Here is a 25159-nt window from a genome sequence, read left to right as displayed (position 1 = left end):
CAAAATTTCAACTGAATCGGAAATCGAAAAGTGGCTCAAATTCAGCTACCAAGATTGGATCCACACTAACTAACAGGGCAAGTTAAATAAAAGTTTGGAAAAACGATATTAATTTATCCGAAGTTCGAGAATACCTCCTGATTGACATATTTCGTAACTACATTTTACTTCTGTATTGTTTAAACATGAAATTATGGCATGGCAAGCATCATTCTGTCAATTGTCCCATCATAGGAGGTACGCAGTTTTACAGCTCCTATAATGGGATTGGGCCAAATACCACTATTTTTTTACATCTGTGGAGTCACAACATAGTGTGTTGTATACCTTATCTCATGGTAAATTCAATTAACAAAACACATTCTAGTTTTCATCAAGTATTAATTAATTGAAATTAAATAAATTAACTCACCTCTCTTAGCGAAGTTGTTAAGAATTCGTAGTGGTATTTTTTTTCAGTGACACGACAACTTTTGGGTTGACGCCAATTTCTTAAAAAGCAACCAAATTGAATGAAACTTCAAACTGAAACAGCTCTAGGACTCTTATTTATGATAATATACAGCCAGTGTTTATAAACTACTTTTAGATACTTATTTTAGAGGAATTATGTTTTTTTGTCCCATTACTGGTTCCACGCCCATTATAGGGTATACTACTATAATCACCTTTAGTTAATGTACAATATATGTGAACGTCACGCTAGATAAAAGCGGTTGGCTAGAATAGAAATATCGAAGAAACATTATATTTCGTTTTTTTAATCAAAAAATTGTGAAGTTTAGCATGCTGAAATTTTGCACATTAATTACTAATGTAGAGCCACACCATCCATAAAAAATAAACGCCGAAATTCGAAGAGGGCGGAGTCACTTAACTTATCCTGACACGGCCCTATTATTAACACTATTGAGCGTTTGAATTAAGTAAGTAAATGAAATATTCTTTATTGCAAATTTCAAAAACAAATTAACAAATCAATTTATTTTATTACATTTAAAGACAATTATATTTATATATTTCTTTAACATCTTCATTCAACAGCGCCCTAGTTTATAAAATAAAGAAAATATATTTCGTAATCTTATTTATTGTTACGATCGTTCTAATCTTATTTCGTCGGTATCGCCTACGCGACGCCTATTCCCGCCCGATTGAACTCTCATATCAAGTTTAAATAACCATTGATAAGGAAAATTAGTAGCGTGATGCGCAAGAGTTATTTAGTCACGCTAATTAATCATATATATTTTTATGTACCTACAGGATAAGTTGTCGCTAAACGCCGAACGTGAGGCACGTTTTATTAAGTTAGAAAACTAAACCAAATAACTCTCATGATAAATAGTTAAAATTCGTTTAAAATGTTGTATAAAAGTGTAGTGTGTTTTTTTGTTTTTGGTAAGTTTTTACTTTTTTTATTATACACGTATCTAGATGTTAGGTTCTGAACAACAATTAATAATGATAATGAAAAAAAAAGAGCTGTGTGAGGGATGTATTGTGTGTTTTTTAGTTCTTTTGATATTCGACACGAGCGGGGTCCGAAAAGATTCACTACATCACCTAATACTAAGATAAGCACCATGGCACATATTCATAAAAGTGACGCTCATTTCCGAAAAAAATGTGAAAAAATTGTATTGGCCGAAAGTACAAAAAAGTACCACTACCGGTGAACAAAATTCATACAATTTAAGTCATTTGGTACCGAGAGAGATCATTGAAATATTATACATATGAATGTGATAGCTCTACGCAGTTTTTCACTTCAACTCTGCCCTTCTGATATTGTTTGATGGTCATGCTCGGGTCGGGAAGAGGTTTTGCCCATAATACCAGTAGTACCAAATATAAATATTATAGGACATTTCTTACACAAATTGACTAAGCACCATGGTAAGCTCAAGAAGGCTTGTGTTGTGGGTACTCAGATAACGAGATATATATATATAATATATAAATACTTAAATACATAGAAAACAACCATGACTCAGGAACAAATATCTGTATCATCATACAAATAAATGCCCTTACCAGGATTTGAACCCGCGACCATCGGCTTCATAGGCAGGGTCACTAAGTACCCACTAGGCCAGACCGGTCGTCTATATAATTTGTGTCAAATAAAATTAGAGGTAGTAGGTTAAAAACAAAACCAGTAAAATAATAATATATTGTTACTTACAGTTATTTTCTTTTTCAGCCAATGTTCTTGCCAATGAACCAATATTAGAGATCCCTAACCTAGACCACATATTTAACAATCTGTCAAAGAATGAGTGGGACGCTGATGAGGTGCCCTGCCGTGACAAAATATTTAACATTCTGGAAAATGTTAAGAACTCTACGTTATGGGCCACATGGGGTAAGTACATAAAATTGTACAGTAGGTAAGGGGTAGGCAAGTGGTAAGTACATAGTATGATCTCCAGTTAAAAAACAGCAGAAGCAGCAGTTATATACAGGGTGGAAAGGCACGACGATCCTTTCCGCAAAAGACGGATTGTTTAGCCTAAGCTCTATATTTTCTCCATAGAAACTATGTTAATATGGGCAACCGTTTCGAAATTATGGCCTTTTAAACATCCATGCAAAAAACTACTTTGTTCTAACCCTAACAGATGACAGGGTCAATGAACTTACTTGTAAACAATCAGTATACGACAGGAAATTGTACTAATTTGTTGCCATCCAACTATTCTTAGGTCTGCTTACAACACGGTAAGAATCGTTGCAGGATTTTCGCTTTCTTAGTGGTTCCACTTGTTCAATACTTAAATGAAGTAGTTATGTTATTCCTTAATATTAATTATACTAACCACAACATTGTTTACAACGACAGTTCAAATTGTGACATTGACAACCACTCAAAAGTACGCAATCGTCTAAATGTCTCTGGTTTCCTTGACATAAAAAAGGTTTTAGTTTCTTAACACGTTTCACAAAATTATTTTCGAATAATTGGAAACTATCTAAAATAATAAAAAAATACAAGTAGGTTCTGTTTCATGCACCAAATGAACTTGCAAAAATGAAATACTAAGAATAAATCAAGAATAAATACTTTTTAAATAGGTACCTAACTAACAAACCTTCTTACGTGGTAGGAAATAGACAAGACGTCTGATGTATGAAATTAAATTGTCATTTAACTTTAATTATGTAATGTCATATTCTTCAAATAATAATGCCGTTGTTAGATGCTCGTGGTTATTTAAATTTGTCAGGCTGTGTAAAAGATATGGTGTACCAAACTGAATGTGCAACTGTGGACGAAATGAGACATTAAAGGCTAATTGCTGCTTTTGACAATCTGCGGAGGAAAAATGACGAAGAGCATACACTATCGCATGGGCAATGTGCGCGGGCTCGGGTGCGGGCTGCGGCGTACATTATAAGACACGGAGGTGCATTTGAAAACCGTATGTGAAGAGAAGATAGTGTTAAATATTGGCAAAAAGTAATTATCTAAGGAAGTAATAAAATTGTTTGTAATATTTTTGCATTCATTTGATTTATTTGTCATTTATGCGTCATTCATACATCATTGCGATTCTGTCAACGATCGGAAAAAGGCGTAAAGTCCCGAGCTTTCCTGACGGAGATCCTTAACCTAGCCGTCATGTGCACATGCTATAGGGTTATCACCACAGTTAAAAAGTAGAAAATTTGGTATTTTTATTTTTTACTCAATGAACGATTCTTACCATTATCAATCTGCTCTGTATCACTTAAACGACCTAATACTTCCGGGAAGGATCGTCGTGCCTTTCCACCCTGTATACATACACAAACACATCAATCATTAGGTACAATCTTATAATGTGGAGTAAGAATTTTTTGAAATTAATGGATAGTCTAACGATTTCTGTGAAGAAAATTTGAAAAAAAAAAAAGATTTTACTGAAGGGTAAGACTACTAGTATCAACGGGGCAATACAAACACTCGTATGGAATTCTCACAGTAAACATAAACATAACATAAACATAATTTATATAAAAAAAACATGTATTTTCGTGATGACATTAATATAAAACAAGACTTCAAAATAGTGATGGTTTACATGTGCCTGAACCAGGATTCCCCGTGTTTCAGGCGTGAAATATGGCAAACATTGTTTAAGCAAATTAATTTTCACTTATTATAATACACATTATTATTTAGCAATTTAATACTATAATACATTTATCGTAATAATTATCCTATGTATCCTGTTGTAAATCCAGTTATATTGCTTATAATCATTTTACAACTATTTGTGTAGATCCTATGTGTCTGTAGATCCTGTGTGTATTTTCGGAGCGTTTCCTTACACTTTTGTAGCTGAGTGTGTATAAACTATAAATCTCAATTTGGTTTGAGCCTGTTGTATAGAAAAGGACCCAGAGCAATGAAAAATGTCAGAGAAAAAGCTTATCTTCTATGGATGTTTTATGGGCAAACAATTTCTTTGCGTCTCTTGTTAGTATATTCAGTGCTGTAAAGGGTTGCGGTGTGTTGTTTTAGAACAATGCTTAAAGTATATAATTATGTAACAGTGAGTACTCCGAAGGACTTGTAAAGAAGGTTAGAGGGGGAAAGAGGAACGGAAGAAAAATTAGCTACCTTTAGAACAGCTCTCTGGGCTTTTTCTAGGTTAAGAAGAGTAGTTTTGGCTAAACCATGAGGAGTACAGTATAAAATTACCGACTGGCATATTATCGCAAAATAAACTTGTTTGATTAAGTGCGGTGTCGCGATTGCTCGTAGTTTTATGATTATAAATATCAACTTCCGGATTCTACTGCACACAGTTTCGAAGAGGTTCTTGAAAAAGAGAGTTTCGTCAATTATAATTATCAAATACTTAGTTTTTTTTAGTAATATCTGTTTCAGGACAAGTGGGTCAATTTCACCAAACGAGCATTTTTGTCTAATTCCCATGGAATTTTGAAATACCAACATTACACAAAAAAAATTATGCTGAGAAATAGTTAAAAAATATAATAAACATTAATTTTCTTATGGGATAAAAATATTCATAAAACTATAAAAGTTATTTCACTTTAAAATTTTGGTCAGGGCACGGGAATTAGTGTGTCCATGGAAATTAGATTTTACTAGGACGGAAATTAAAACACGGCACGGGAATTGTTTTCTTAACTTATATTGGTACTTAAAACTATTATTTATGTATATTTTAATCTACAATAATATACTGCAACCATACTGAAGTGGCATCGAACATATTTACCTTCTTTAATTTTAGTTTCGAACGACAAATCTACGAAAGTATGATACACTAAAAACCACGTATTTGACTAATCGTTTCCTTTATTTTAATGGCAACTAATCTCTCTTTCTTAGTAAAATGTACATATTTCAAAACAATACTTTGAGTAGTTTCGTAAACTTGACCGGCTTACATACAAAAAGTGTCATTATGATTATGTATCTGCATGTAGATAGGTACAAGGTGTATGATCTGGTATATGGCCGTATAGGAAATGATACTAAGAAATAAATAGGGGCACAGTGAGAAGAAGTTATTGTGTAAGTTAATCAGAAGAAATCGAATATGCTGCCTTCATAAATTAATACCCCAAAAAATTGTTTGAACACATATGAGGTAAGGTGGGGTAAGACTATCACCGGGGTAAGACTATCACTTGTATGGAATCCTCATACTGTTAGTCTTGTCCCGATAAAAATAAACTAATTTAGTCTTACCCCGCCTTACTTTACACATAGGTATACGGGGTGTCCCTGCCCTGCGGGAAAATCTTCAAAGTGTAGGTTGGTTAAGTAATTTCTCAAAAATATCATAATCTTCCTAAAAAAAATCCTAAAAAAAACCCCCTGGCTAATTTATGCACTTATCTTTAGAACGTGACTAATATTGCAGTATTATTAGATTTTTATTGGCTTAAAAAGCTAAAACCTAATTACGTTTCAAATTTGGAACTTGCGAGTATGCTAGAAGTACCTTAAAATAATATTGATTGTGAGTGATTGTGCCAGTGACAAAACTAAGGGATTTTAAAGTGTATTAATTCTTAGACTACATACTCAAATTAAATGTTATTTAGATAGAATGTTACTGAGATTTGATGGTACGGCCGTGCCACTTTGTTTTGCTCGACTTAGGGGCGGCACTGCCGTGCCCCCAGATCCTTTGTCCTTCCCCAGGCCTCAAACTATCTCCATGCCAAATATGTATCATCAAGATGATATTGTTTCAGCGGCTTAAGTGTGACGAGATAACAGAGAGACAGACAGAGATACTTTCGCATTTATAATATATAGTAAGAATAGGATATATTTAATTTTTCTTGTACCTATTAGAAAAGCTAATTTATAACAACTAATCTATTAAACGAGCAATTCTTGAATATATTTCGGGGATCTCGGAAATGGCTCTAACAATTTCGATGAAATTTGATCACATATAAGAGGGTTTTCTGGGATAAGAAATCGATCTAGCTAGGTGTAATCTCTGGGACAAAGCGCATTTTTGAATTTTTAGGTAGGTATATGTTTTCCGAGCAAAGCTCGGTCTCCCAGATATTTAAACTTTGTAACACTTTAGGGTAGCCACCCAGTGTTATAAACGTCTGAATGTTATTGTAGATAGATACTTTATAGGTTAGAAAAGTAGATGTTTGTTTGATAAGAATTTGGTGGTTAATATACGTTCTACACGAGTATTAGAGTAGATAGGTCAAGGTCGGAGACCAGAAATGTTGTTTTTAATCCTCACATATACGCTTTTGGCTATATTTAGAGGATAAAACTTACCGGAATGGTAGGTCATCAATCATCTATAAATCGTCGCATTTAGCGCATCCATTGTTCGTTCCTGCATTGTGCTGGGACATAAATACCTTGTTTTCTTTGGAGTTTACACATTTCACAATTGAAATACATTTGTACATGGTTACACTACATATAAATAGCTTTGACTTGGTAATACGGGTTGAATCGGTGTTGTTATTGTCGTAATAAACATTGACGTACGTCAATGACAGTTGGTTTGTTGTCTGTGGTTTTGCACAGACAATCAGTCATACATAAAGAGTATTTATGAATAAACATTTAGTATGTGTTCTTTTATATTTTGCAATTCGTAGTTATAAATAATGTCCTTATTTTTAGCTTTCGAAATTAGTAATTCTTTTTATTTTTGGTGACTTCGGTTTTCTGTAAATTGGATCCGGTCAGTTGCGATGTCATTGAATGGGAGGTTTTCCATTCACCACTTTGTCTGTGGCTTTGCTATTTCAATTTCGCTTCATCACTACTATCTTGCGTGACAAGATGTAAGACGTAATTTGTACATCAGGTCGGCAATTAATCCATGGGGTATGTATTTTATTTAAAGATTATATTTCCTAAAACTCGGTTAAATTCGGTGTTCAATGTTTTAATCGTTGATATATTTTGTTCCAGCTTGGCCCAAAATATGATTAACCTAGCTTCCTATGCGCCGGTAATGGCGGCATAACCTTTTCACCTCTTTCAAACCAACTTGGTGAGTTGTCCACACTTTCTAAATATACGGAAGGAAAAGCGAAGTGGTTTATTGTCAATTGCAATTAGCTAATGTCGTGTTTTGGTGTGAATTTCCAGCAATTCCTTGACAAAGATGAGACATCATCTTGTTTCACCGCGTGGGCCTACGTCGCCACGTCTGGTGTCTAATATAAGGGACTCGGCTTAGAAACCGGTAAGGATTTTTTAATCTCATTATTTCCGCAAGCTAAATCGCGCGTTGTCCCAATTAAATATAAATATAACTTTTTATAACATAACCTCTCTAAAACCTAGAACATTCTCTTTGTTTCTAGGGTCCTTTGGCTAGGCCTGTCTTTTGGCTGGGCCTATCTCTTCCCTTGGCTCTTGGCCCTATGGCTTTTGGAAGATCTAGGGTGGTGTCGCACCATGCTAGAGGGGAAGCCGTCTTCTCCACTTAATTTTTGGACTCGAGGTGAAGTGTTCATTCGATAAAACTGTGAGTTAAAAACTTATATTTACATTAGTGACTGTGTTCCCTTTGCTGGAAAGGATAAACAATATTTAAGTCTGAATTTCTTTTTAACGTGAACTTTCTACATGGTAAATTCTATTATTAATATGAAACCTGCAATTCCTATGTAGGATTTTGTGTGTATTACAGGCCCAAATATGCCTGAGATGTACTTAAGTTAAATTTAATTAGTAATAGTTACGGTACGTAATTTAAATGTTAAGTCTCGAGGCCGCAGCAGGTCTTATTGTGATGTAAAGTGAATAAAAGTATTTAGTAAATAAATTTGTATGTTCATTTGGATATGTCATACGTTTGATGAGTATAGTATCCTGGCGTCCTACTTTAAATATTTGGATATCTATTCTCACTCCATAGTGGCAGAAACCACGACCCTATCTATGCTCGTAGTTAGCCGTAAGCATTTTTGAATTTTTAAGTAGGTAGATCTTGGGGGTTCTGGACCACTTACCCAGAGCTCACCCTCCCCTATTACAGTGGCGCCCAACGTGGGGCCTATGGAGTATGACATTTCCAAGTGAAACATTTTAGAAATATTTTAGTATTAAGGTTTTTATATGTAAAGGGAATTGAAAGTTGTTGTTTGAAAGTGTTGTTTGTGTTGGAGGTTAAACTTATAAATTTAACCAACTTATAAATAAAGCTATACTTTATACGCTAAATAATTAGCTATACTTAAAGAGATTTTCTCAATATTCTAAAATACTTAAAAACTGTTAAAATCTAATAAAATTTTAACTTATCTTTAAAATATTATAACTCTATACTGACTTACTTCTGATATTACATATCAATCTTGAAAAATGGATTTCATAAAAGCGGGTTGTAAAATCACCCATTTACATAAAGACGAAATGTCACATGAATTAGCGATTCGCAGACTTCCGGTTAATCCCATCTCACGTAGATCCAGTCTGTGTCAAGCTTTGAAACAGACGGCAGATTTAGCCAAAAAGGGTAGTCTAAAGTTCCAGGACTTGGTAATAAGTAATGAAGCTTCCGAATTAGAACTCTGTCAGCATAAGGTAGAGGAGATAGAGTTAGAAGCAAAAGGAGAATTATCAGCAGCGGCGATCGACAGGCTATCCTCGCGTTGCAAATATCTATTGTGTCGTATTTCACGGTTGACTCAGGAGACCGAAGCGGTACTTCTGTTGAAAACGTTAATTACTTCTTTATTGGATCGGTTGAATGAGCAAGGCTCTTCTGCGTCGTCTGGTTCGGATGATGACTTTCAATCTCCTAACGAATCTCGTATTGTTAGGGAGATTATTTACAAAACGGATAAGACTTTTAATATAAATTCTTTAAATTTGAAATTTAAAGGTGACACTTGTGTTCGTACTTTCCTGTCTCGCCTCGAAGAGTTGCGAGATGCTAGAAGAATTTCTGAAAGCCGAATATATAGAGGTTTTCCTGAGATTCTCGAAGGTCCTGCGTTGTCGTGGTTCCGGTCGCAACGTACGAAACTTACTACTTATAAAGAAGTCACCGCGGCTTTACAAGATGAATTTGATATACCTGATTTGGATCATCAGTTGTTACAGGAAATACGGGCTAGGACTCAAGCCAAGTCTGAAACTATTGTTTATTTCGTATCGACCATTCTAGGAATGTATGAGCGTCTTGCAAAAGAGGTTCCTGAACAAGAAAAGCTGGATACTATGATGAGAAACTTTCGTCCGGAGTATTCCAAAGATTTAGCTTTACATGACATAGGATCGATTGAGCAGTTGAAGTCGTTGTGTAAACGCATAGAACTAGCTCAGGTTAAGGCTAAACAATTTCGTGAACCGGTTTTATCAAACCAGTCAAATAATTCTTCATCAGAACATCCACCAAAGAACGTTGAACCTAGGAATAGGTCCTTCCAGTCTCGTTTTCCTAATTCTTCCAGAAACTTTGTTGCTGCGGCAGCACAAAGCTCTTCTCAACTAAAATGTTTTAGATGTGGTAGGTCCAACCATAACACTAAAGAGTGCAAGAGCTCTAGAGATATCGTTTGCTTTAAATGTGGAGAAAAAGGGGTGAAAACTCCCGAATGTGTTAAATGTAACTCCAAGACAAAAAACTAAATAAGGTCTTTTCTGTTAATAATAAATGTCGACCTTCTGCTCCCTATCGCGCAGAAAAGACGATTTTCTTTAATCCTCCAAAGGGAGACAATAGGGTATATGCGCTATTGAATATACTTAACTTGAATTTCAAGGCATTGTTAGATTGTGGTGCCAGTGTTAGTTTCCTGGGCCACAACAGCCATTTAGTATTCGCCACAGGTGGGATTCCTATTCAAAAACATACGAAACCTGTTATGGTGAACGTAGCTGACGATCATCGAATCGTATCTACTGAATATATGGTGTTACCAGTAAATTATAAAGGTCAAGTTAAACTTATACACTTTAATATTCAACCGGAGATTGCCACTCCAATGGTACTTGGTTTAAACTTTTGGAGAGCCTATGGATTAGCTCCAGGCCTCATTACTGATATAGAAAAAACTGATTCTCATTATATTGCTAGTCTTGACGCTTTACCGTCAGAGACAGGACTTACTACTTATGACTCTTTATCTTCTGAACAAAAGTCTCGACTTGAGGCTACTAAATCTCTTTTTGATCAAATTGATACTGATAAGGTTGGTTTGGGAAAGACTCACTTAATGGAACATGTTATAAATACCGGAGATACTCCTCCGATAAAACAAAAATATTATCGACTTAGTCCTTTTAAACAAGCTGCACTAGCTAAAGAAGTAGATCGTATGCTGAAAGAAGGAATTGTCGAACCTTCTCATTCCCCATGGAATTCTCCTGTCGTTATGGTGGAAAAACCTAACGGAGACTTAAGACTTTGTTTAGATAGTAGAAAAGTAAACGCAGTTTCAAAATCTGATGCGTATCCCGTACCACATGTTCCATACATACTGGATAATTTACGCGATGCGAAATTCCTTACCTCTCTTGATTTGAGTGCGGCATATCATCAGATTCCTCTTAGTGAAGACTCCAAGGAGAAAACTAGTTTTACTGTACCAGGAAAAGGGTTATTCCACTATAATAGAATGTGTTTTGGTTTGGTAGGCGCTTCTGCGACTATGCAACGTCTCATGGATAACCTCTTTACTTCACATTTTGATCACAAAGTCTTCTGTTATATTGATGACGTAATTATTTGTACTTCCGATTTCGATGAACACATAAGATTACTTAAAGCGGTTTTTGATAAATTAAAATCAGCAAATTTAACTATTAATATGAAAAAGTCATCCTTCTGTAGGAGTGAACTGAAATATCTAGGATATTTAGTTGATAGATACGGTCTGCGAACCGATCCATCTAAAATTGATGTAATTTTAAATTTTCCTACGCCTAAAGATGCTAAGGATATTAAACGTTTTCTTGGAATGTGCGGTTGGTACCGTCGTTTCATTAATAATTTCGCAAAGATAGCTCGTCCCTTATCTCGCTTAACGAGTAAGAAAGTAAAATTTGAATGGACAAATGAAGTTAACGATTCTTTTAACATACTTAAATCTGCCTTAGTTTCTTCTCCTATTCTTAAATGCCCTAACTTTAATGAAAGCTTCTATATACATACGGATGCATCTTCTTACGCCGTAGGCGCGGTCTTGACTCAGTCTTATAATGGGATCGATCATCCGATCGCATACTGCAGCCGTACACTTAACCAACCAGAGACGAACTATTCGGCTACTGAGCGCGAACTCTTAGCTGTGATTTATGGTCTCGAGCAATTTCGTGCATATGTAGAAGGGAGAAAATGCTATATTATAACTGATCATGCATCTTTAAAATGGTTCCAAAACTTAAAAAACCCTACTGGACGATTAAATCGATGGGCGTGTAGATTAAGTCAATTTAACTTTGAAATTATTCATCGGAAGGGCAAAGAACATGTCATACCTGACTGTCTTTCTCGTATTCATGTCAGTTCTATAAATTCTGTTACTATTCAAGACCCTTGGTATCTTGATATATATAAAAAGGTATCTGAAAAACCTTCTCTCTTTCCCAACTTTAAAATTGAAAATGATAAACTTTTCCGTTACTCTAAGAATAAGTATCGTCTGACAGCTCAATTTGACTGGAAGCTGGTACTCCCTTATGAGCATCGAAATGAAATCTTAAATAAGTATCATGATGATCCTACTGCCGGTCATTTTGGCGTGGCTAAAACCCATTCCAAAATAGCGGACTTATATTATTGGCCTACGTTGTTTCAAGACGTGAAAGAATACGTCGAATCTTGTGAAATTTGTAAAACTTATAAACCTGTTAATTTAGCTCGTCCTGGCTTGATGGGTAATCCCCGACGTATATCGTCACCAGGCGAAGCCATATCTTGTGATATTCTTGGTCCCTTTCCTCCGTCTTATTTGAGAAATCAGTATCTTTTTGTATGTGCTGATTATTTCAGTAAGTATGTGACTTTGTTTCCACTACGCAACATAACTGCGAAAGCTATAGTTAAGTGTATGGAAAAAGGGATATTCCTGATACATGGGGTTCCTAAATATATATTCTGCGACAATGGTGTTCAATTTACTTCAAAAGACTTTCGAGACTTAATGTCCAAATATAATGTCCCTCATATTTTCTATAACCCTAGATATCATCCTCAGACGAATCAAACGGAACGAGTGAACCGTGAACTTGTCAGAACTATTGCTTCATACGTGCGTTCTGATCACCGTAACTGGGATAAGAACGTATCGGAAATACAATGTGCATTAAATACAGCTCGTCACGAAGTAACTAAAGATACACCGTATTTTCTAACACATGGTCGTCAGATGATTCTAGATGGTTCTCTTTATAATAGTGATGGTCCTATAGATCAAAACGCGCTCGAATTAGATACCAGCGGTGCTTTTTCTGAAAAACTTAAAGAGCTCCAAACTATATTTCAAAAAGTGCGTAACTCGTTGATCGCCTCCCATGAACGTAATGCTAGGTATTACAACATGAGGAAGCGTCACGTAGAACTAGAAGAAGGGCAAATCGTTTATAAAAGATGTTTCCCATTGTCAAATGCAGCAAAACATTTCTCAGCTAAATTAGCGCCCCGTTATGACAAGTGTGTCATTCATAAAAAATTAAGTCCTCTTGTATACTCTTTAAAATCCTTAGAAGGAAAACTTCTAGGTAACTTTCATATAAAAGATATTGTACGTCCTGGTGAAGCCGAGCCGTCTTCGTAGCGGTACTCGTCTTTTCACTTGTTGGCTCAATATTTAAATTTGAAATATCCTATATGATACAAAATACTGAACTTACCTACTGAACTGAATGCAGCCTGGCGCAAGCTTGTTTTCATCAGACCGGGTAATTGTTCCATGTATTTGATTCTATATATATTGGTACCGGATGCATACGGACCAATCTTAATCTTTGATATGTCCTTATAAAGACATAAAACATTAAATAATCTGAATAAACTACAGAAACTTACTTTACTTATAAACCCTTAAGTGGGACTACTCTATAAAACGTTATTAAATCGTGAAACGAGACTACGTTCTCAATAAACTCTGTACTATGACTAAACTTTTGTTTGTCGATATAGGAATTGTGTATTGGCTAGATGATGCAGCTCTTTACTTAGTTCCACCTTTGTCGGTGATAGGCAATTTCTTTAATAAAGGGAAAGTTATTTTTCGGGTTGCCGTCTTTGACATCATCTTCTAGATTTAGGTAAGTGTTCACTAGGAATAAGTAGACCCGGATCAAAATTAGTTGTTAGTTTTCCTTGGTTGAATTGGCCATTCACCAAGTCATAGGTATAATTTTTGTCATAAGGTGTTTTCTTTACGGATTATCTGTGTTCTCGTGGTTAAGTTTGGTAGGTTAAGGTGTAACTTCATATTAGACGTATAAATTAAAAAAAAAAATTTTTTTTTCCAAAAAAAAAATTTTTTTTAACCCAACTAAAGATGAACTGTAACACTTTAGGGTAGCCACCCAGTGTTATAAACGTCTGAATGTTATTGTAGATAGATACTTTATAGGTTAGAAAAGTAGATGTTTGTTTGATAAGAATTTGGTGGTTAATATACGTTCTACACGAGTATTAGAGTAGATAGGTCAAGGTCGGAGACCAGAAATGTTGTTTTTAATCCTCACATATACGCTTTTGGCTATATTTAGAGGATAAAACTTACCGGAATGGTAGGTCATCAATCATCTATAAATCGTCGCATTTAGCGCATCCATTGTTCGTTCCTGCATTGTGCTGGGACATAAATACCTTGTTTTCTTTGGAGTTTACACATTTCACAATTGAAATACATTTGTACATGGTTACACTACATATAAATAGCTTTGACTTGGTAATACGGGTTGAATCGGTGTTGTTATTGTCGTAATAAACATTGACGTACGTCAATGACAGTTGGTTTGTTGTCTGTGGTTTTGCACAGACAATCAGTCATACATAAAGAGTATTTATGAATAAACATTTAGTATGTGTTCTTTTATATTTTGCAATTCGTAGTTATAAATAATGTCCTTATTTTTAGCTTTCGAAATTAGTAATTCTTTTTATTTTTGGTGACTTCGGTTTTCTGTAAATTGGATCCGGTCAGTTGCGATGTCATTGAATGGGAGGTTTTCCATTCACCACTTTGTCTGTGGCTTTGCTATTTCAATTTCGCTTCATCACTACTATCTTGCGTGACAAGATGTAAGACGTAATTTGTACATCAGGTCGGCAATTAATTCATGGGGTATGTATTTTATTTAAAGATTATATTTCCTAAAACTCGGTTAAATTCGGTGTTCAATGTTTTAATCGTTGATATATTTTGTTCCAGCTTGGCCCAAAATATGATTAACCTAGCTTCCTATGCGCCGGTAATGGCGGCATAACCTTTTCACCTCTTTCAAACCAACTTGGTGAGTTGTCCACACTTTCTAAATATACGGAAGGAAAAGCGAAGTGGTTTATTGTCAATTGCAATTAGCTAATGTCGTGTTTTGGTGTGAATTTCCAGCAATTCCTTGACAAAGATGAGACATCATCTTGTTTCACCGCGTGGGCCTACGTCGCCACGTCTGGTGTCTAATATAAGGGACTCGGCTTAGAAACCGGTAAGGATTTTTTAATCTCATTATTTCCGCAAGCTAAATCGCGCGTTGTCCCAATTAAATATAAATATAACTTTTTATAACATAACCTCTCTAAAACCTAGAACATTCTCTTTGTTTCTAGGGTCCTTTGGCTAGGCCTGTCTTTTGGCTGGGCCTATCTCTTCCCTTGGCTCTTGGCCCTATGGCTTTTGGAAGATCTAGGGTGGTGTCGCACCATGCTAGAGGGGAAGCCGTCTTCTCCACTTAATTTTTGGACTCGAGGTGAAGTGTTCATTCGATAAAACTGTGAGTTAAAAACTTATATTTACATTAGTGACTGTGTTCCCTTTGCTGGAAAGGATAAACAATATTTAAGTCTGAATTTCTTTTTAACGTGAACTTTCTACATGGTAAATTCTATTATTAATATGAAACCTGCAATTCCTATGTAGGATTTTGTGTGTATTACAGGCCCAAATATGCCTGAGATGTACTTAAGTTAAATTTAATTAGTAATAGTTACGGTACGTAATTTAAATGTTAAGTCTCGAGGCCGCAGCAGGTCTTATTGTGATGTAAAGTGAATAAAAGTATTTAGTAAATAAATTTGTATGTTCATTTGGATATGTCATACGTTTGATGAGTATAGTATCCTGGCGTCCTACTTTAAATATTTGGATATCTATTCTCACTCCATAGTGGCAGAAACCACGACCCTATCTATGCTCGTAGTTAGCCGTAAGCATTTTTGAATTTTTAAGTAGGTAGATCTTGGGGGTTCTGGACCACTTACCCAGAGCTCACCCTCCCCTATTACAACTTTATACAGCTTACGCTGTCAGCTGTCAAATTTACAAAAACAACCATTGTAAATTTGATTCATTTTGTTTCATGTAACCTTAGGTACAGGTATTATAATATGTAATAACTCCAAAAATAGTTTTATGTTTATATAATATTTTAATGTTATAATATGATCAATGAATAAGGTAAGGTGGCGCAAAACTAACAGTACGAGGATTCCATACTAGTGATAGTCTTACCCCAGTGTCGTCTTACCCCACTTTACCTTACGTATTAAAATTGCCCCGGTTATTCGGGTCCACCCTGTAAGTATGTACTATAGTACTTATACTAAAAAACCGTTCACAGATTTTTGTGCATTCTTTAAGATTTCCTTAAATGTAATGGAAAGATATACGTCATATTATTATTACATATAATATATATTCAATGCCAATATATATATATGTAATAATAATATGACGTAAACATTGCCAATTAACTTACAGTGCCCCCAATTAAAATTTTGTTGACAATAAATGTAATAATTTCTAATTCCCGTGCCACTTAATCAGCTGTTTTAGGTAAATATTCCATGGGAATTAGGGCACGGAAATTAGAATTCGTAATAAAAAAATTCGCCAAAAATTTAAATCGTGTTTAACCAAACTGCTATGTTATCGCTTACATAAAGATACATAAAGGGCTCCTAAATATGACAATTGTTATTGAAAAGCTATGTGGGAAATAAAATTTATAAGGGGCATCGAAATTAGAAAAAAATTGTCGCCCACCCGGATTCCCAAATACTTATGCGATTTGCTCGAACACGCCGCGGCTTGACGTACATTCACTTGCTTTGAGAGTCAGCCGAATACTGCCAGTACAGGTGAGGCGGGACACGAGGCGGTTCAGATACAGACGTCGGGTGTCAGAGCCCTTTGAGTTTTGCCGACGAAATTTTACTCGCGCGCTCGGACAAAATTTTAACTTCGATCACGAGTTATTTACCACAATTAAGTTAATAGTGTATGTGCTCAGTGATAGTAAATATCATCTAGTTTAAGTATTTGACACTAAATTAATGATACTAATGTAGAATTTTTCGTAGGATTTTTCATTATGCTCAAAAGTAGATTCCGGACAGGGCACGGGAGTAGTAATTTGAGCCTTTAGGTATTTTTAAGTGTACTTTAAAAACCAATTAATCAGTGAATTCATATGGAACCCGGTGTGAAAGTGTGGCTTCTTTATGTGAAAAAAAAAATGGTAAGTATTATCTGATGCTAACCCGCGATTTTCATCACGGACAGAAAAAAAATCGTGTTCAGAAATTGACCCAAGTGCATTAGTTTGTTTCGGGTTTTATGCAAAGGTGGGCATATAACTTGTGATTATTTATATAGTTAGTTTTAGCTGAGTTAAGTGTTGTAGATACGTGACGTTGCAGCCATTCCGTGACATTTCTAAATTCGCGTTGTGCGTGCTCATAGACTTCCTGTGTTGATTTCGCAAAAAGAGTAGACCAGTGTCTTGCCCCGAGAAAAATAAACTATGTTCGACCTACCCCACCTTACCTTAAGGCAGTACTGAATAGAAACTTAAAATTTGTATTACGGCCATGTAGGTTAATCAATGAAAAGTAATGTTTTAATAACTCTCTGTAATTACGCGTACCTGGCCTGTTTAGGCACTAGGTTAGGTTGATGGTGGTTTGCTGTTACAGTATGGAACTCCATCGACCAGTCGCCCACGGGCATCTTCTTCGGCGCCCGCTACCACTTGGGGAGCTACGACCAGTGCCTGCGCCCGCCCTGGCTCGCGAAACACCCGGAATTACGCACTCAATACTGTTTAGCGGAAATAGAGATGAATAAAGATGGCGTCAAGACAATGGAAGAAGTTTCCGATCCTTATGTTAGAGCAGAGGACTATTACCTCGATGTAAGTTAAAACGTTATTCATTGGAAATGTTATTCATTTTCACACAATCGATTGGGCTAGCCTAAATTTTGATTTGTAATTTCAGACTAAAACACACTTCGGTCGTAGTTTCTCATACATAGCACACGGGGTCTGCCTTCCCGCGGGCTGTCCGAGCAAGTCCGCGGAGAAGTTTGTGCAGGCGCTAATGAGCACGGGGTACTTGCGCGCGGCCCGGGGCGCGGCCGTCTCTGTACACCACTGTGAGGAAGCAGCGGCCCCGAGGGAATATTCTACGGGATATTACGTGTTTGTGTAATATTTTACTCATTATCTTAAAACTCCGACTATCTACAGATACTTAAAATATGTCTTAGACCTATTAGCATTTTAAATCAAAACATAAATAATAAATAGCGTACCTATAGAAAACACCCATTTTAGCCCGAGTGGCGCCTTTTCATGCACAGCTCAATTGATAATTTTATAAGAAGTAATAAAAAGGAAGCAATTTTGTTTAAGTGACCAATTTTCTCCATTTGAATCGGCGATACGATCGTATGACATCTTATTCAATTAGTCGTATTTTCTTTAAATAATTATATTTGATATCATTATACCTATTGTTATTATTATAATCCAATCTTTTTCAAGGTACACTTTCGCAACACTGTTGTTCATAGCTGTAACTTCAACGTACTATGTTAGCGAGTACACAGTCACCGCTAGTTCTAACTCATTTGGTAGGTACATATGATTAAGTGAATTAATTATCTTAGCGTGCCCAGTTGTATGATACTCATACGTTTTTTTTAGTTAATCACGTTGCAAAATCGTTCTGTCTCCGCCGCAACTGGAATACAGTGTTCAAATCAGACAAGGATGAACTACCATGCTTGCACGGTATCCGCCTCCTGACGGCGATCATTATCGCATTCTCCCACTGCATAATAATGTCTCACGGGTCTTCTGTTAGCAATGGCATAGACCTTGACAGGGTAATAATACTTATGCACTTACTGTAGATTTACTTAACGTGTAAGTTTCACCAGAGGCTAAGGTTTAGAAAAGCCGTTCCCCGGACTCTTTTTATCATTTATTTGTAGTTGGTGATGTTTTTTTTTCTAAATATATTAACTTTGTGCGTATGAAAACTGTCACTATACCTACTACTATCTACTATTTAAGGCACAGTGGACACATACTTAAGTAGGTACAATAAAAGCGTAATAAAAGCATTTTAGGCATTTTATATTCTTTAGGGCAGCCATCTTATGAGTATTCTGAGGTTTCTAGAGTCAGGCCAAAATAAGTCTGCAGCGGATTTGATAGCACACGCAGTGCATGTGTCATTTATCATAATTTCATTGAAGTTTGACGTTTAAAAACACTTTCACTGCGTGGGCTATCAAATCCGCTGCAGACTATTCTTGGTCTGACTCTATGTGTTCTATTGTCTCTCTATTGTTAACATTGTTTATTTATAGGCCCTTTATTTTAAGTTTATTTAAAGATAGTTTATATTATTATTTTTAAGCCTATTTAATGTTTTATGTTTAGTTAACAATATTGACTTGAAATTAAAATAAAAACCGTTCTTTCAAATTGACTCATACTATATTCAGTATTTTATATTTTACACTTAAGCACAATACAAGCTTTGATAGTACTCTTATAGGTCTATCCTATCTACTGACAATATAAAAAAATATACCATGTATTTTCAGATGGGTACGGATAAACCAGCAGTGGCGGTTGTAACGACTCATTTTGATGTATTCGTGGACACATTCTTCTCATTGTCTGGACTTTTAGTGGGAAAAAGCCTTGCTACGTTGGATATAACCAGACCATACAGTTTAATGAAGAATATTATGAAACGATATATAAGGTAAACATTACTTACTGCAAAGAAGAGCTTGCCGGCGGAACAGGTAACAGAGGCATATGAGATTGGCAAGGCCTTTTTACTTCAAAGAATGTTTAGTGCTTTTTACTTGGTAGCTATCTTACAATAAACAAAGTTATAAATAAACGTATGCTTATTACTTTATGCGGCTCAAAAATTATTTCATATAACTATTCTCTTCATAATGTCACATACTTATCGGCAAATATTGTGTGGAGAATTTCACGACCGTCTAGATGACAATGCTCGAGGATCGTCTCTTTTCAATCGCTATAATAGACTAAGTATGAAGAAAAACCACTAGGTACACAATGTTCTGAATAATATCGTACAGTAAAATATGCCTCTAATATGCTCCCTACTGGGTAATTGTGCTCCGTCAGTTTTTATTTAGGTATTCATAAAAACTATATGTGGCTTTCCATTACATTCCAGAAGGGTTCTTTTACAACAATCCTCAGACCAGACTTCTAGAAAGTATTTTTTTTTCAGACTTGTCGTCCTTTTAGCCGTGACCGTGTTCTACTTGGCCCATATCTCAAAACATACTGATGACGGCCCTGTCTACCCCAAGATAGCCTTCTACGAGCAACAGATGTGCGAGAAGAACTGGTTGCCGGCATTACTAATGGTCGGGAATTATTACAACGCATTAGAAATGGTATGTAATATTATTGGTATTACACGAAGGTTGGTGTCGGAAAGACTTTTCCTGAGGTATTGCATTCGGGTTTAGATTTAGATCTGAATAATATCGTACCGTAAAATATGCCTACTAATATATGCTGCCTACTGGATAATTGTGCTCCATCAGTTTTTATATATTCATGAAAACTATATGTGGCTTTCCATCCAAGAGGGTCTTATACCAGGTCCAGGACATTTTTATTGGAAATTTCCTCCTCTTTATTAACTTTTATCTTCTTTAATATCTTCTATATTTCCCTATTTTTGTCTGTAACTTTAGATTTTTTCGCTTCCAATGAATTTTATACTACACTTAGCAAATTACCAATTTAATACTACCTGTGGCTTTTAGGAATGTAGTAATAGCATCAGGTCTTATTGGCACAAGCAGCTCACGAAATTCCATAAGTAAACAAATATTTACATTTAAAACGATACGAGCATACCTGAACCTGTTTGTACATACTTATTTCCAGTGCCACCCAGCCACTTGGTACATCCCCTGCGACTTCCATATGTACGTAATGTCACTGGTCCTGCTGTACGTGTACCGCAAAAACTCACGGATCGGCACAGCAGCTGCCGCCATAGTGCTGGTGATCAGTTTCATAATGCCCGTGATCACAATATATGTCTATGACTTACCAGCAATTATAGCTTATAATACTGGGTAAGTTTTTTGCTCATTTTTTTTCAATCTTAATGCTGCGAGCACCTACAGACAAAAAATGAATGAAGAATGGTCCTGTACCATTTTGTACCTTGTATCTCTAGTCTAGTAACATTTGATTTATGCTTAGGTATAAATGTGAAAAAATATCTATGCATATTATTAATCCTCAGGCGATGTGACACATCAGTGCCTCATGTGTAATTTAAACTGTCGTGAGACATACTAACATTAGAGCCTGTCTCCTTCCTTCTGAAACCTGTCGCGCGAGTGACTAAATACTCGTGAGTTAAACCGGAAAATTGCTATCAGGTTTGGAAGAGGATTACTCTAATCCACGAGGATGCCCTACTCGTAGTTCATTCACTCGCGTCTCATCTCCTAAAGATAAAGTTAATATTAAAGCATAATTACATTCCAGGTTGGAGATCAACATTAGACCTAACTCCACCTTTAGGAACTTCTACATCAAAACACACAACAGGATGGGCCCTTACGCAATTGGTCTGGCTGCCGGCTATCTCATGTCTATCTACAAGCCCAAAGATTACAGGAGAGTCTGGTCTAAAGTAAGTTACCGTATTGAAAGAAGATGCTTGTATACTTCTAACAAACAAGCTCACAAAACGCTTATCCTTAATTCTTACCTAGACAAAAAAAACAAGACAGTTCGAACTTCGCTTGTGTGTAATGGAGCAAAAATGTAAAAGTTAGAGAATATATCATATTATATATATCTATTTCAGGGGTTCTCAAACTTTTTTGGTTACAGAACCCTTTTGGAAAGCGAAATATTTGACGGAGCCCCAAATAAAAAAACAATCGTTCATCACTGTGTGGACCAGATATACCTACCAACCTAAAGAAGAGCTGGTTTTTTTCCTAATTATTACAAGTATTCTCGCTACACTTTGAGAATAGCTGGTCTATTTTATAAGATATTTTTGCCAAGATAAGAGATTTGTCTGTCAAACATATTGGTCAGTCAACTACCTATGTATTAATTTTTAATCTTTACGTAGCTTTTTTTGCTTATTACTCATTTCAGACAGTGTCGTTCCTAGGTACTTTCGTCTCCTTGAACCTAATGCTCGTCGTACTGGCGGCGGGTCATCTGTGCTTCGTATACGGAGTCCACGGATGGCTGGCCTGCATCTTCGCGGCTTTCGAAAGAAATCTCTTTGCCGTAGCTGTTTTAGGTGTCGTCATCTTTTGCACTTACGGCCAAGTTCGTAAGTTCAGAATCAAGTTCACTATATCTAATAAAATGACATAATTTTAATGTTAAAGGGTGGTGTGTTACGTAGAACAGATTTATGATCTTACTAAGACCAATTTTTTTACAATTTTACCATATCAACTGCCCTACTTTATCCATACACGCCTATTATAACATTGAGCGTGACTTCTGACCTATGCTTTACAATTTTACGTAACACTCACTTTTGATTTAGGTACATATTAAAAATTTCTTATGTAAATTTTGTGTCGCATGAGGCAAAAATAACGGCGCAAATTAAAAAGCGTGATTTTCTAGAGTAATTGGTACCTGGTTTAGAGATGAACATCTATAATGATAAATGTATAACTATAAACTTGTGACAATCTTGTCCGCAGCCCTCATCAACCCATTCCTCAGCTGGTCCGTGTTCGCGCCGCTCAGCAGGCTCTCGTACGGCTTATATGTCATACACATTGTGTTTTTGTATCAATTCTCTTCCATGAGAGATCATAACACACATCACCTATTTCAAGGTGTAAGTAGTTAGTTTTAATTGATTTTCGATACTGATTACTTTCTATCGCGTGGACCTACAACCTACCTATTTCTACCTTAGAGATTGAGTCAGTTTTGACAATGCTTATGTGTTTCAATGTAAACGTCCCAATATATTTATATTTTTTTCTTTGTATGGACTTGAGGGCGGTCCCAGTACTTGATATGCTAAGGCCTGGCAGCTGATACATACTATGTAGTAATTGTCATGTCTATTACTAATGACGTAAGTCAACGATAACATCTATCTTATATTGGGTGTTTATGACGTGATAACGTCTTATTAAATTGATGAACACCGGTAGCATGCACGAAAAAGTGTCACGTTGTGGACAGTCCTCCATCCAGATACCTTATGACGTTATCACGCAAAGTTATCGTCCGTAAACCGACTTTACAGACAACCATATTTTTAATTTTAGCTGATATTCTCTCTTGGGTTGGTGGTCGTGTCGCTGCTGCTGAGTCTGATGGTTTGGCTGCTGGCTGAGGCTCCTCTAGTCAACATCACGAACCCATACCTCAACACTAAGTAAGTTTCATAAACAGAAATTCATACGAACCAAGCAGGCATGAATGAGTTTTACTTTTATAATACTGACGTTTATGTTTTAGTTTATGTTTAAACATATTTAATTAGATGAATTTAATAGCCATTTAAAATATTTTTTACATAAATTTCAATCGTGGCTGATTGTTGGACGGGTCTGTGCATTCAATGCCTAACCTGTAAAAAATTACAATGGACGAATGTTTAAATAACTCCGAAATTAAGAATTATTTCGCTTAAAATTTAGTTTTTTCTTCGCAAGTGTGATGAAAAACTTTGTGGTAACTCCCGGGGGTAAGATTATTGTAAACTCGAGGCATTAACTCACTCCAGCCTGCTGCGGCTGTCGTGAATTAAAGTCCTTGTTAGCTGAATATAACTTACCCACTTCGTTGCACAATGTACGATTGTTTCTACGTACAAATAAAAAGAAAGCCTTCTTTTGTTTTCAGAGGCTCTGTCAAGGAGAAAATTGAAATATCCAGGAACGGTGCTCATCAAAACGACACAAGTAAACAAAAAAGCTTGTGATTGATTCAGCTTCATTGCTCTATTCTTTTTATTAGTGTCAGTTTTCTTTTCGTCCTTTTTTATCGTTCATTCTGTCTAATAAAAGACACATCTGTTTCTACATTTTATTATGACGCATAAAGGAATTTTATGAATTATTAAAATACATATTTGGAATTTGAATTTGTGAATCTAAGCTGCGACTTGCAGATTATTCCCATTAGAAAAAAAAATCTTTTTTTATAAACACTTCCATGCCCTTTAAACCTCCTGAGAGGATGAATTTATTCTAACATGATGCCTTTCTATCAAGTTTAAAGTTTCTTATTCAAAAAAGTACTCCTCAATACCAACTTTGAAACCTCTTTCACCATTTTATTCCGTTTGTTTTCCGAGATAAAAACAATCTTATCCTCATTTTTGTCGACTCTGTCTGTAACAATCTGTCTTTTCTTAGGACTTAAAGTTCATCTTAATCGACGGTTGTTTAAGTTTGAAGAGGTATCAGATAGACAGAGTTACTTTCGCATTTATAATATTATGGATGTAAGCATATTGCCCCCATATCTATAGAGAGTAATGTTTCCAAGAAAATGTCTGATCTGATGTGCTTGCTCGTTTGCTAGAAGTTGTTATACTTATTTAAAATACGCCTGAAAAAAGTGTAATGGCAATTGTTCATTTGAGCACACGCTTGAACTTAAGTACCCACAGGTAATTAATTAGGTATTCCGTGGGTATTCCACTTTCACCCCTTTAAGAAATGATTTCCTTTTTATGTGCTTTCTCAGGACTCAAACTAAGGTAGAAGTACTAGTGATCGACGCTGCACTAGTGCCTATTCGACATGGGCACTTTATGTCAAAGTGACTAGGATTAAAGTTGAATACAGAAAAATCTTCGCCGTTCAAATTTAACCTATATTACGTTGATATAAAGTGCCCATGTCGAATACTAGTGCAGCGTCGAACACTAGTACATCTACCTTATCTATTAATAACCAGAATTAAGTTATTTTCAACGCAAAAAATCTACAGTGCTTAGTGTGGTGAATATTACCTAAATTGAATAAAGATCGTCTACCTAGGTATAATTTTTACATTTTCTATTAATATAACTTGAAATTTATATTTAGTTAAGTTTGTTTAGGCTTTTGCAATTTTTATGCGACTATGAAATACAGCAGGCGTATTATGAATGGCTTTATCTACGTGATAAAATAACTGTCA

General features: G+C 35.7%; 1 protein-coding gene and 1 long non-coding RNA gene across 2 annotated transcripts; both read left to right on the top strand.

Annotated features, from left to right (window-relative positions):
- The first annotated feature begins 1265 nt into the window (after nucleotides 1-1265).
- Nucleotides 1266-24010, top strand: LOC134676783 (nose resistant to fluoxetine protein 6-like). Its single transcript, XM_063535168.1, has 14 exons — nucleotides 1266-1401; nucleotides 2207-2368; nucleotides 17631-17848; nucleotides 17934-18142; nucleotides 18482-18570; nucleotides 18644-18825; nucleotides 19555-19718; nucleotides 20229-20397; nucleotides 20900-21093; nucleotides 21515-21662; nucleotides 22142-22325; nucleotides 22711-22850; nucleotides 23293-23402; nucleotides 23873-24010. Exons 1-14 carry the CDS (start codon nucleotides 1365-1367, stop codon nucleotides 23949-23951), a joined length of 2085 nt encoding a protein of 694 aa, XP_063391238.1. The 5' UTR covers nucleotides 1266-1364; the 3' UTR covers nucleotides 23952-24010.
- LOC134676810 (uncharacterized) lies at nucleotides 7346-8294 on the top strand. Its single transcript, XR_010099959.1, has 2 exons — nucleotides 7346-7514; nucleotides 7613-8294. It is a non-coding gene; the product is annotated as an uncharacterized LOC134676810 (long non-coding RNA).
- Nucleotides 24011-25159: the final 1149 nt, after the last annotated feature.

The sequence above is a fragment of the Cydia fagiglandana genome, chromosome 2 (assembly GCF_963556715.1).
Source record: "Cydia fagiglandana chromosome 2, ilCydFagi1.1, whole genome shotgun sequence".
Classification (NCBI taxonomy): domain Eukaryota; kingdom Metazoa; phylum Arthropoda; class Insecta; order Lepidoptera; family Tortricidae; genus Cydia; species Cydia fagiglandana.
The sequence above is the reverse complement of the archived record's forward strand: the minus strand, read 5'-3'. Positions and strand labels throughout refer to the sequence as shown.

Coding starts and splice junctions, on each gene's coding strand:
- LOC134676783 (XM_063535168.1), top strand. CDS start 1,365: ATGTTGTATAAAAGTGTAGTGTGTTTTTTTGTTTTTG. Junction 19,719..20,228: donor ATTATGAAACGATATATAAG/GTAAACATTACT, acceptor TTTTTTTTTCAG/ACTTGTCGTCCTTTTAGCCG. Junction 20,398..20,899: donor ATTACAACGCATTAGAAATG/GTATGTAATATT, acceptor ACTTATTTCCAG/TGCCACCCAGCCACTTGGTA.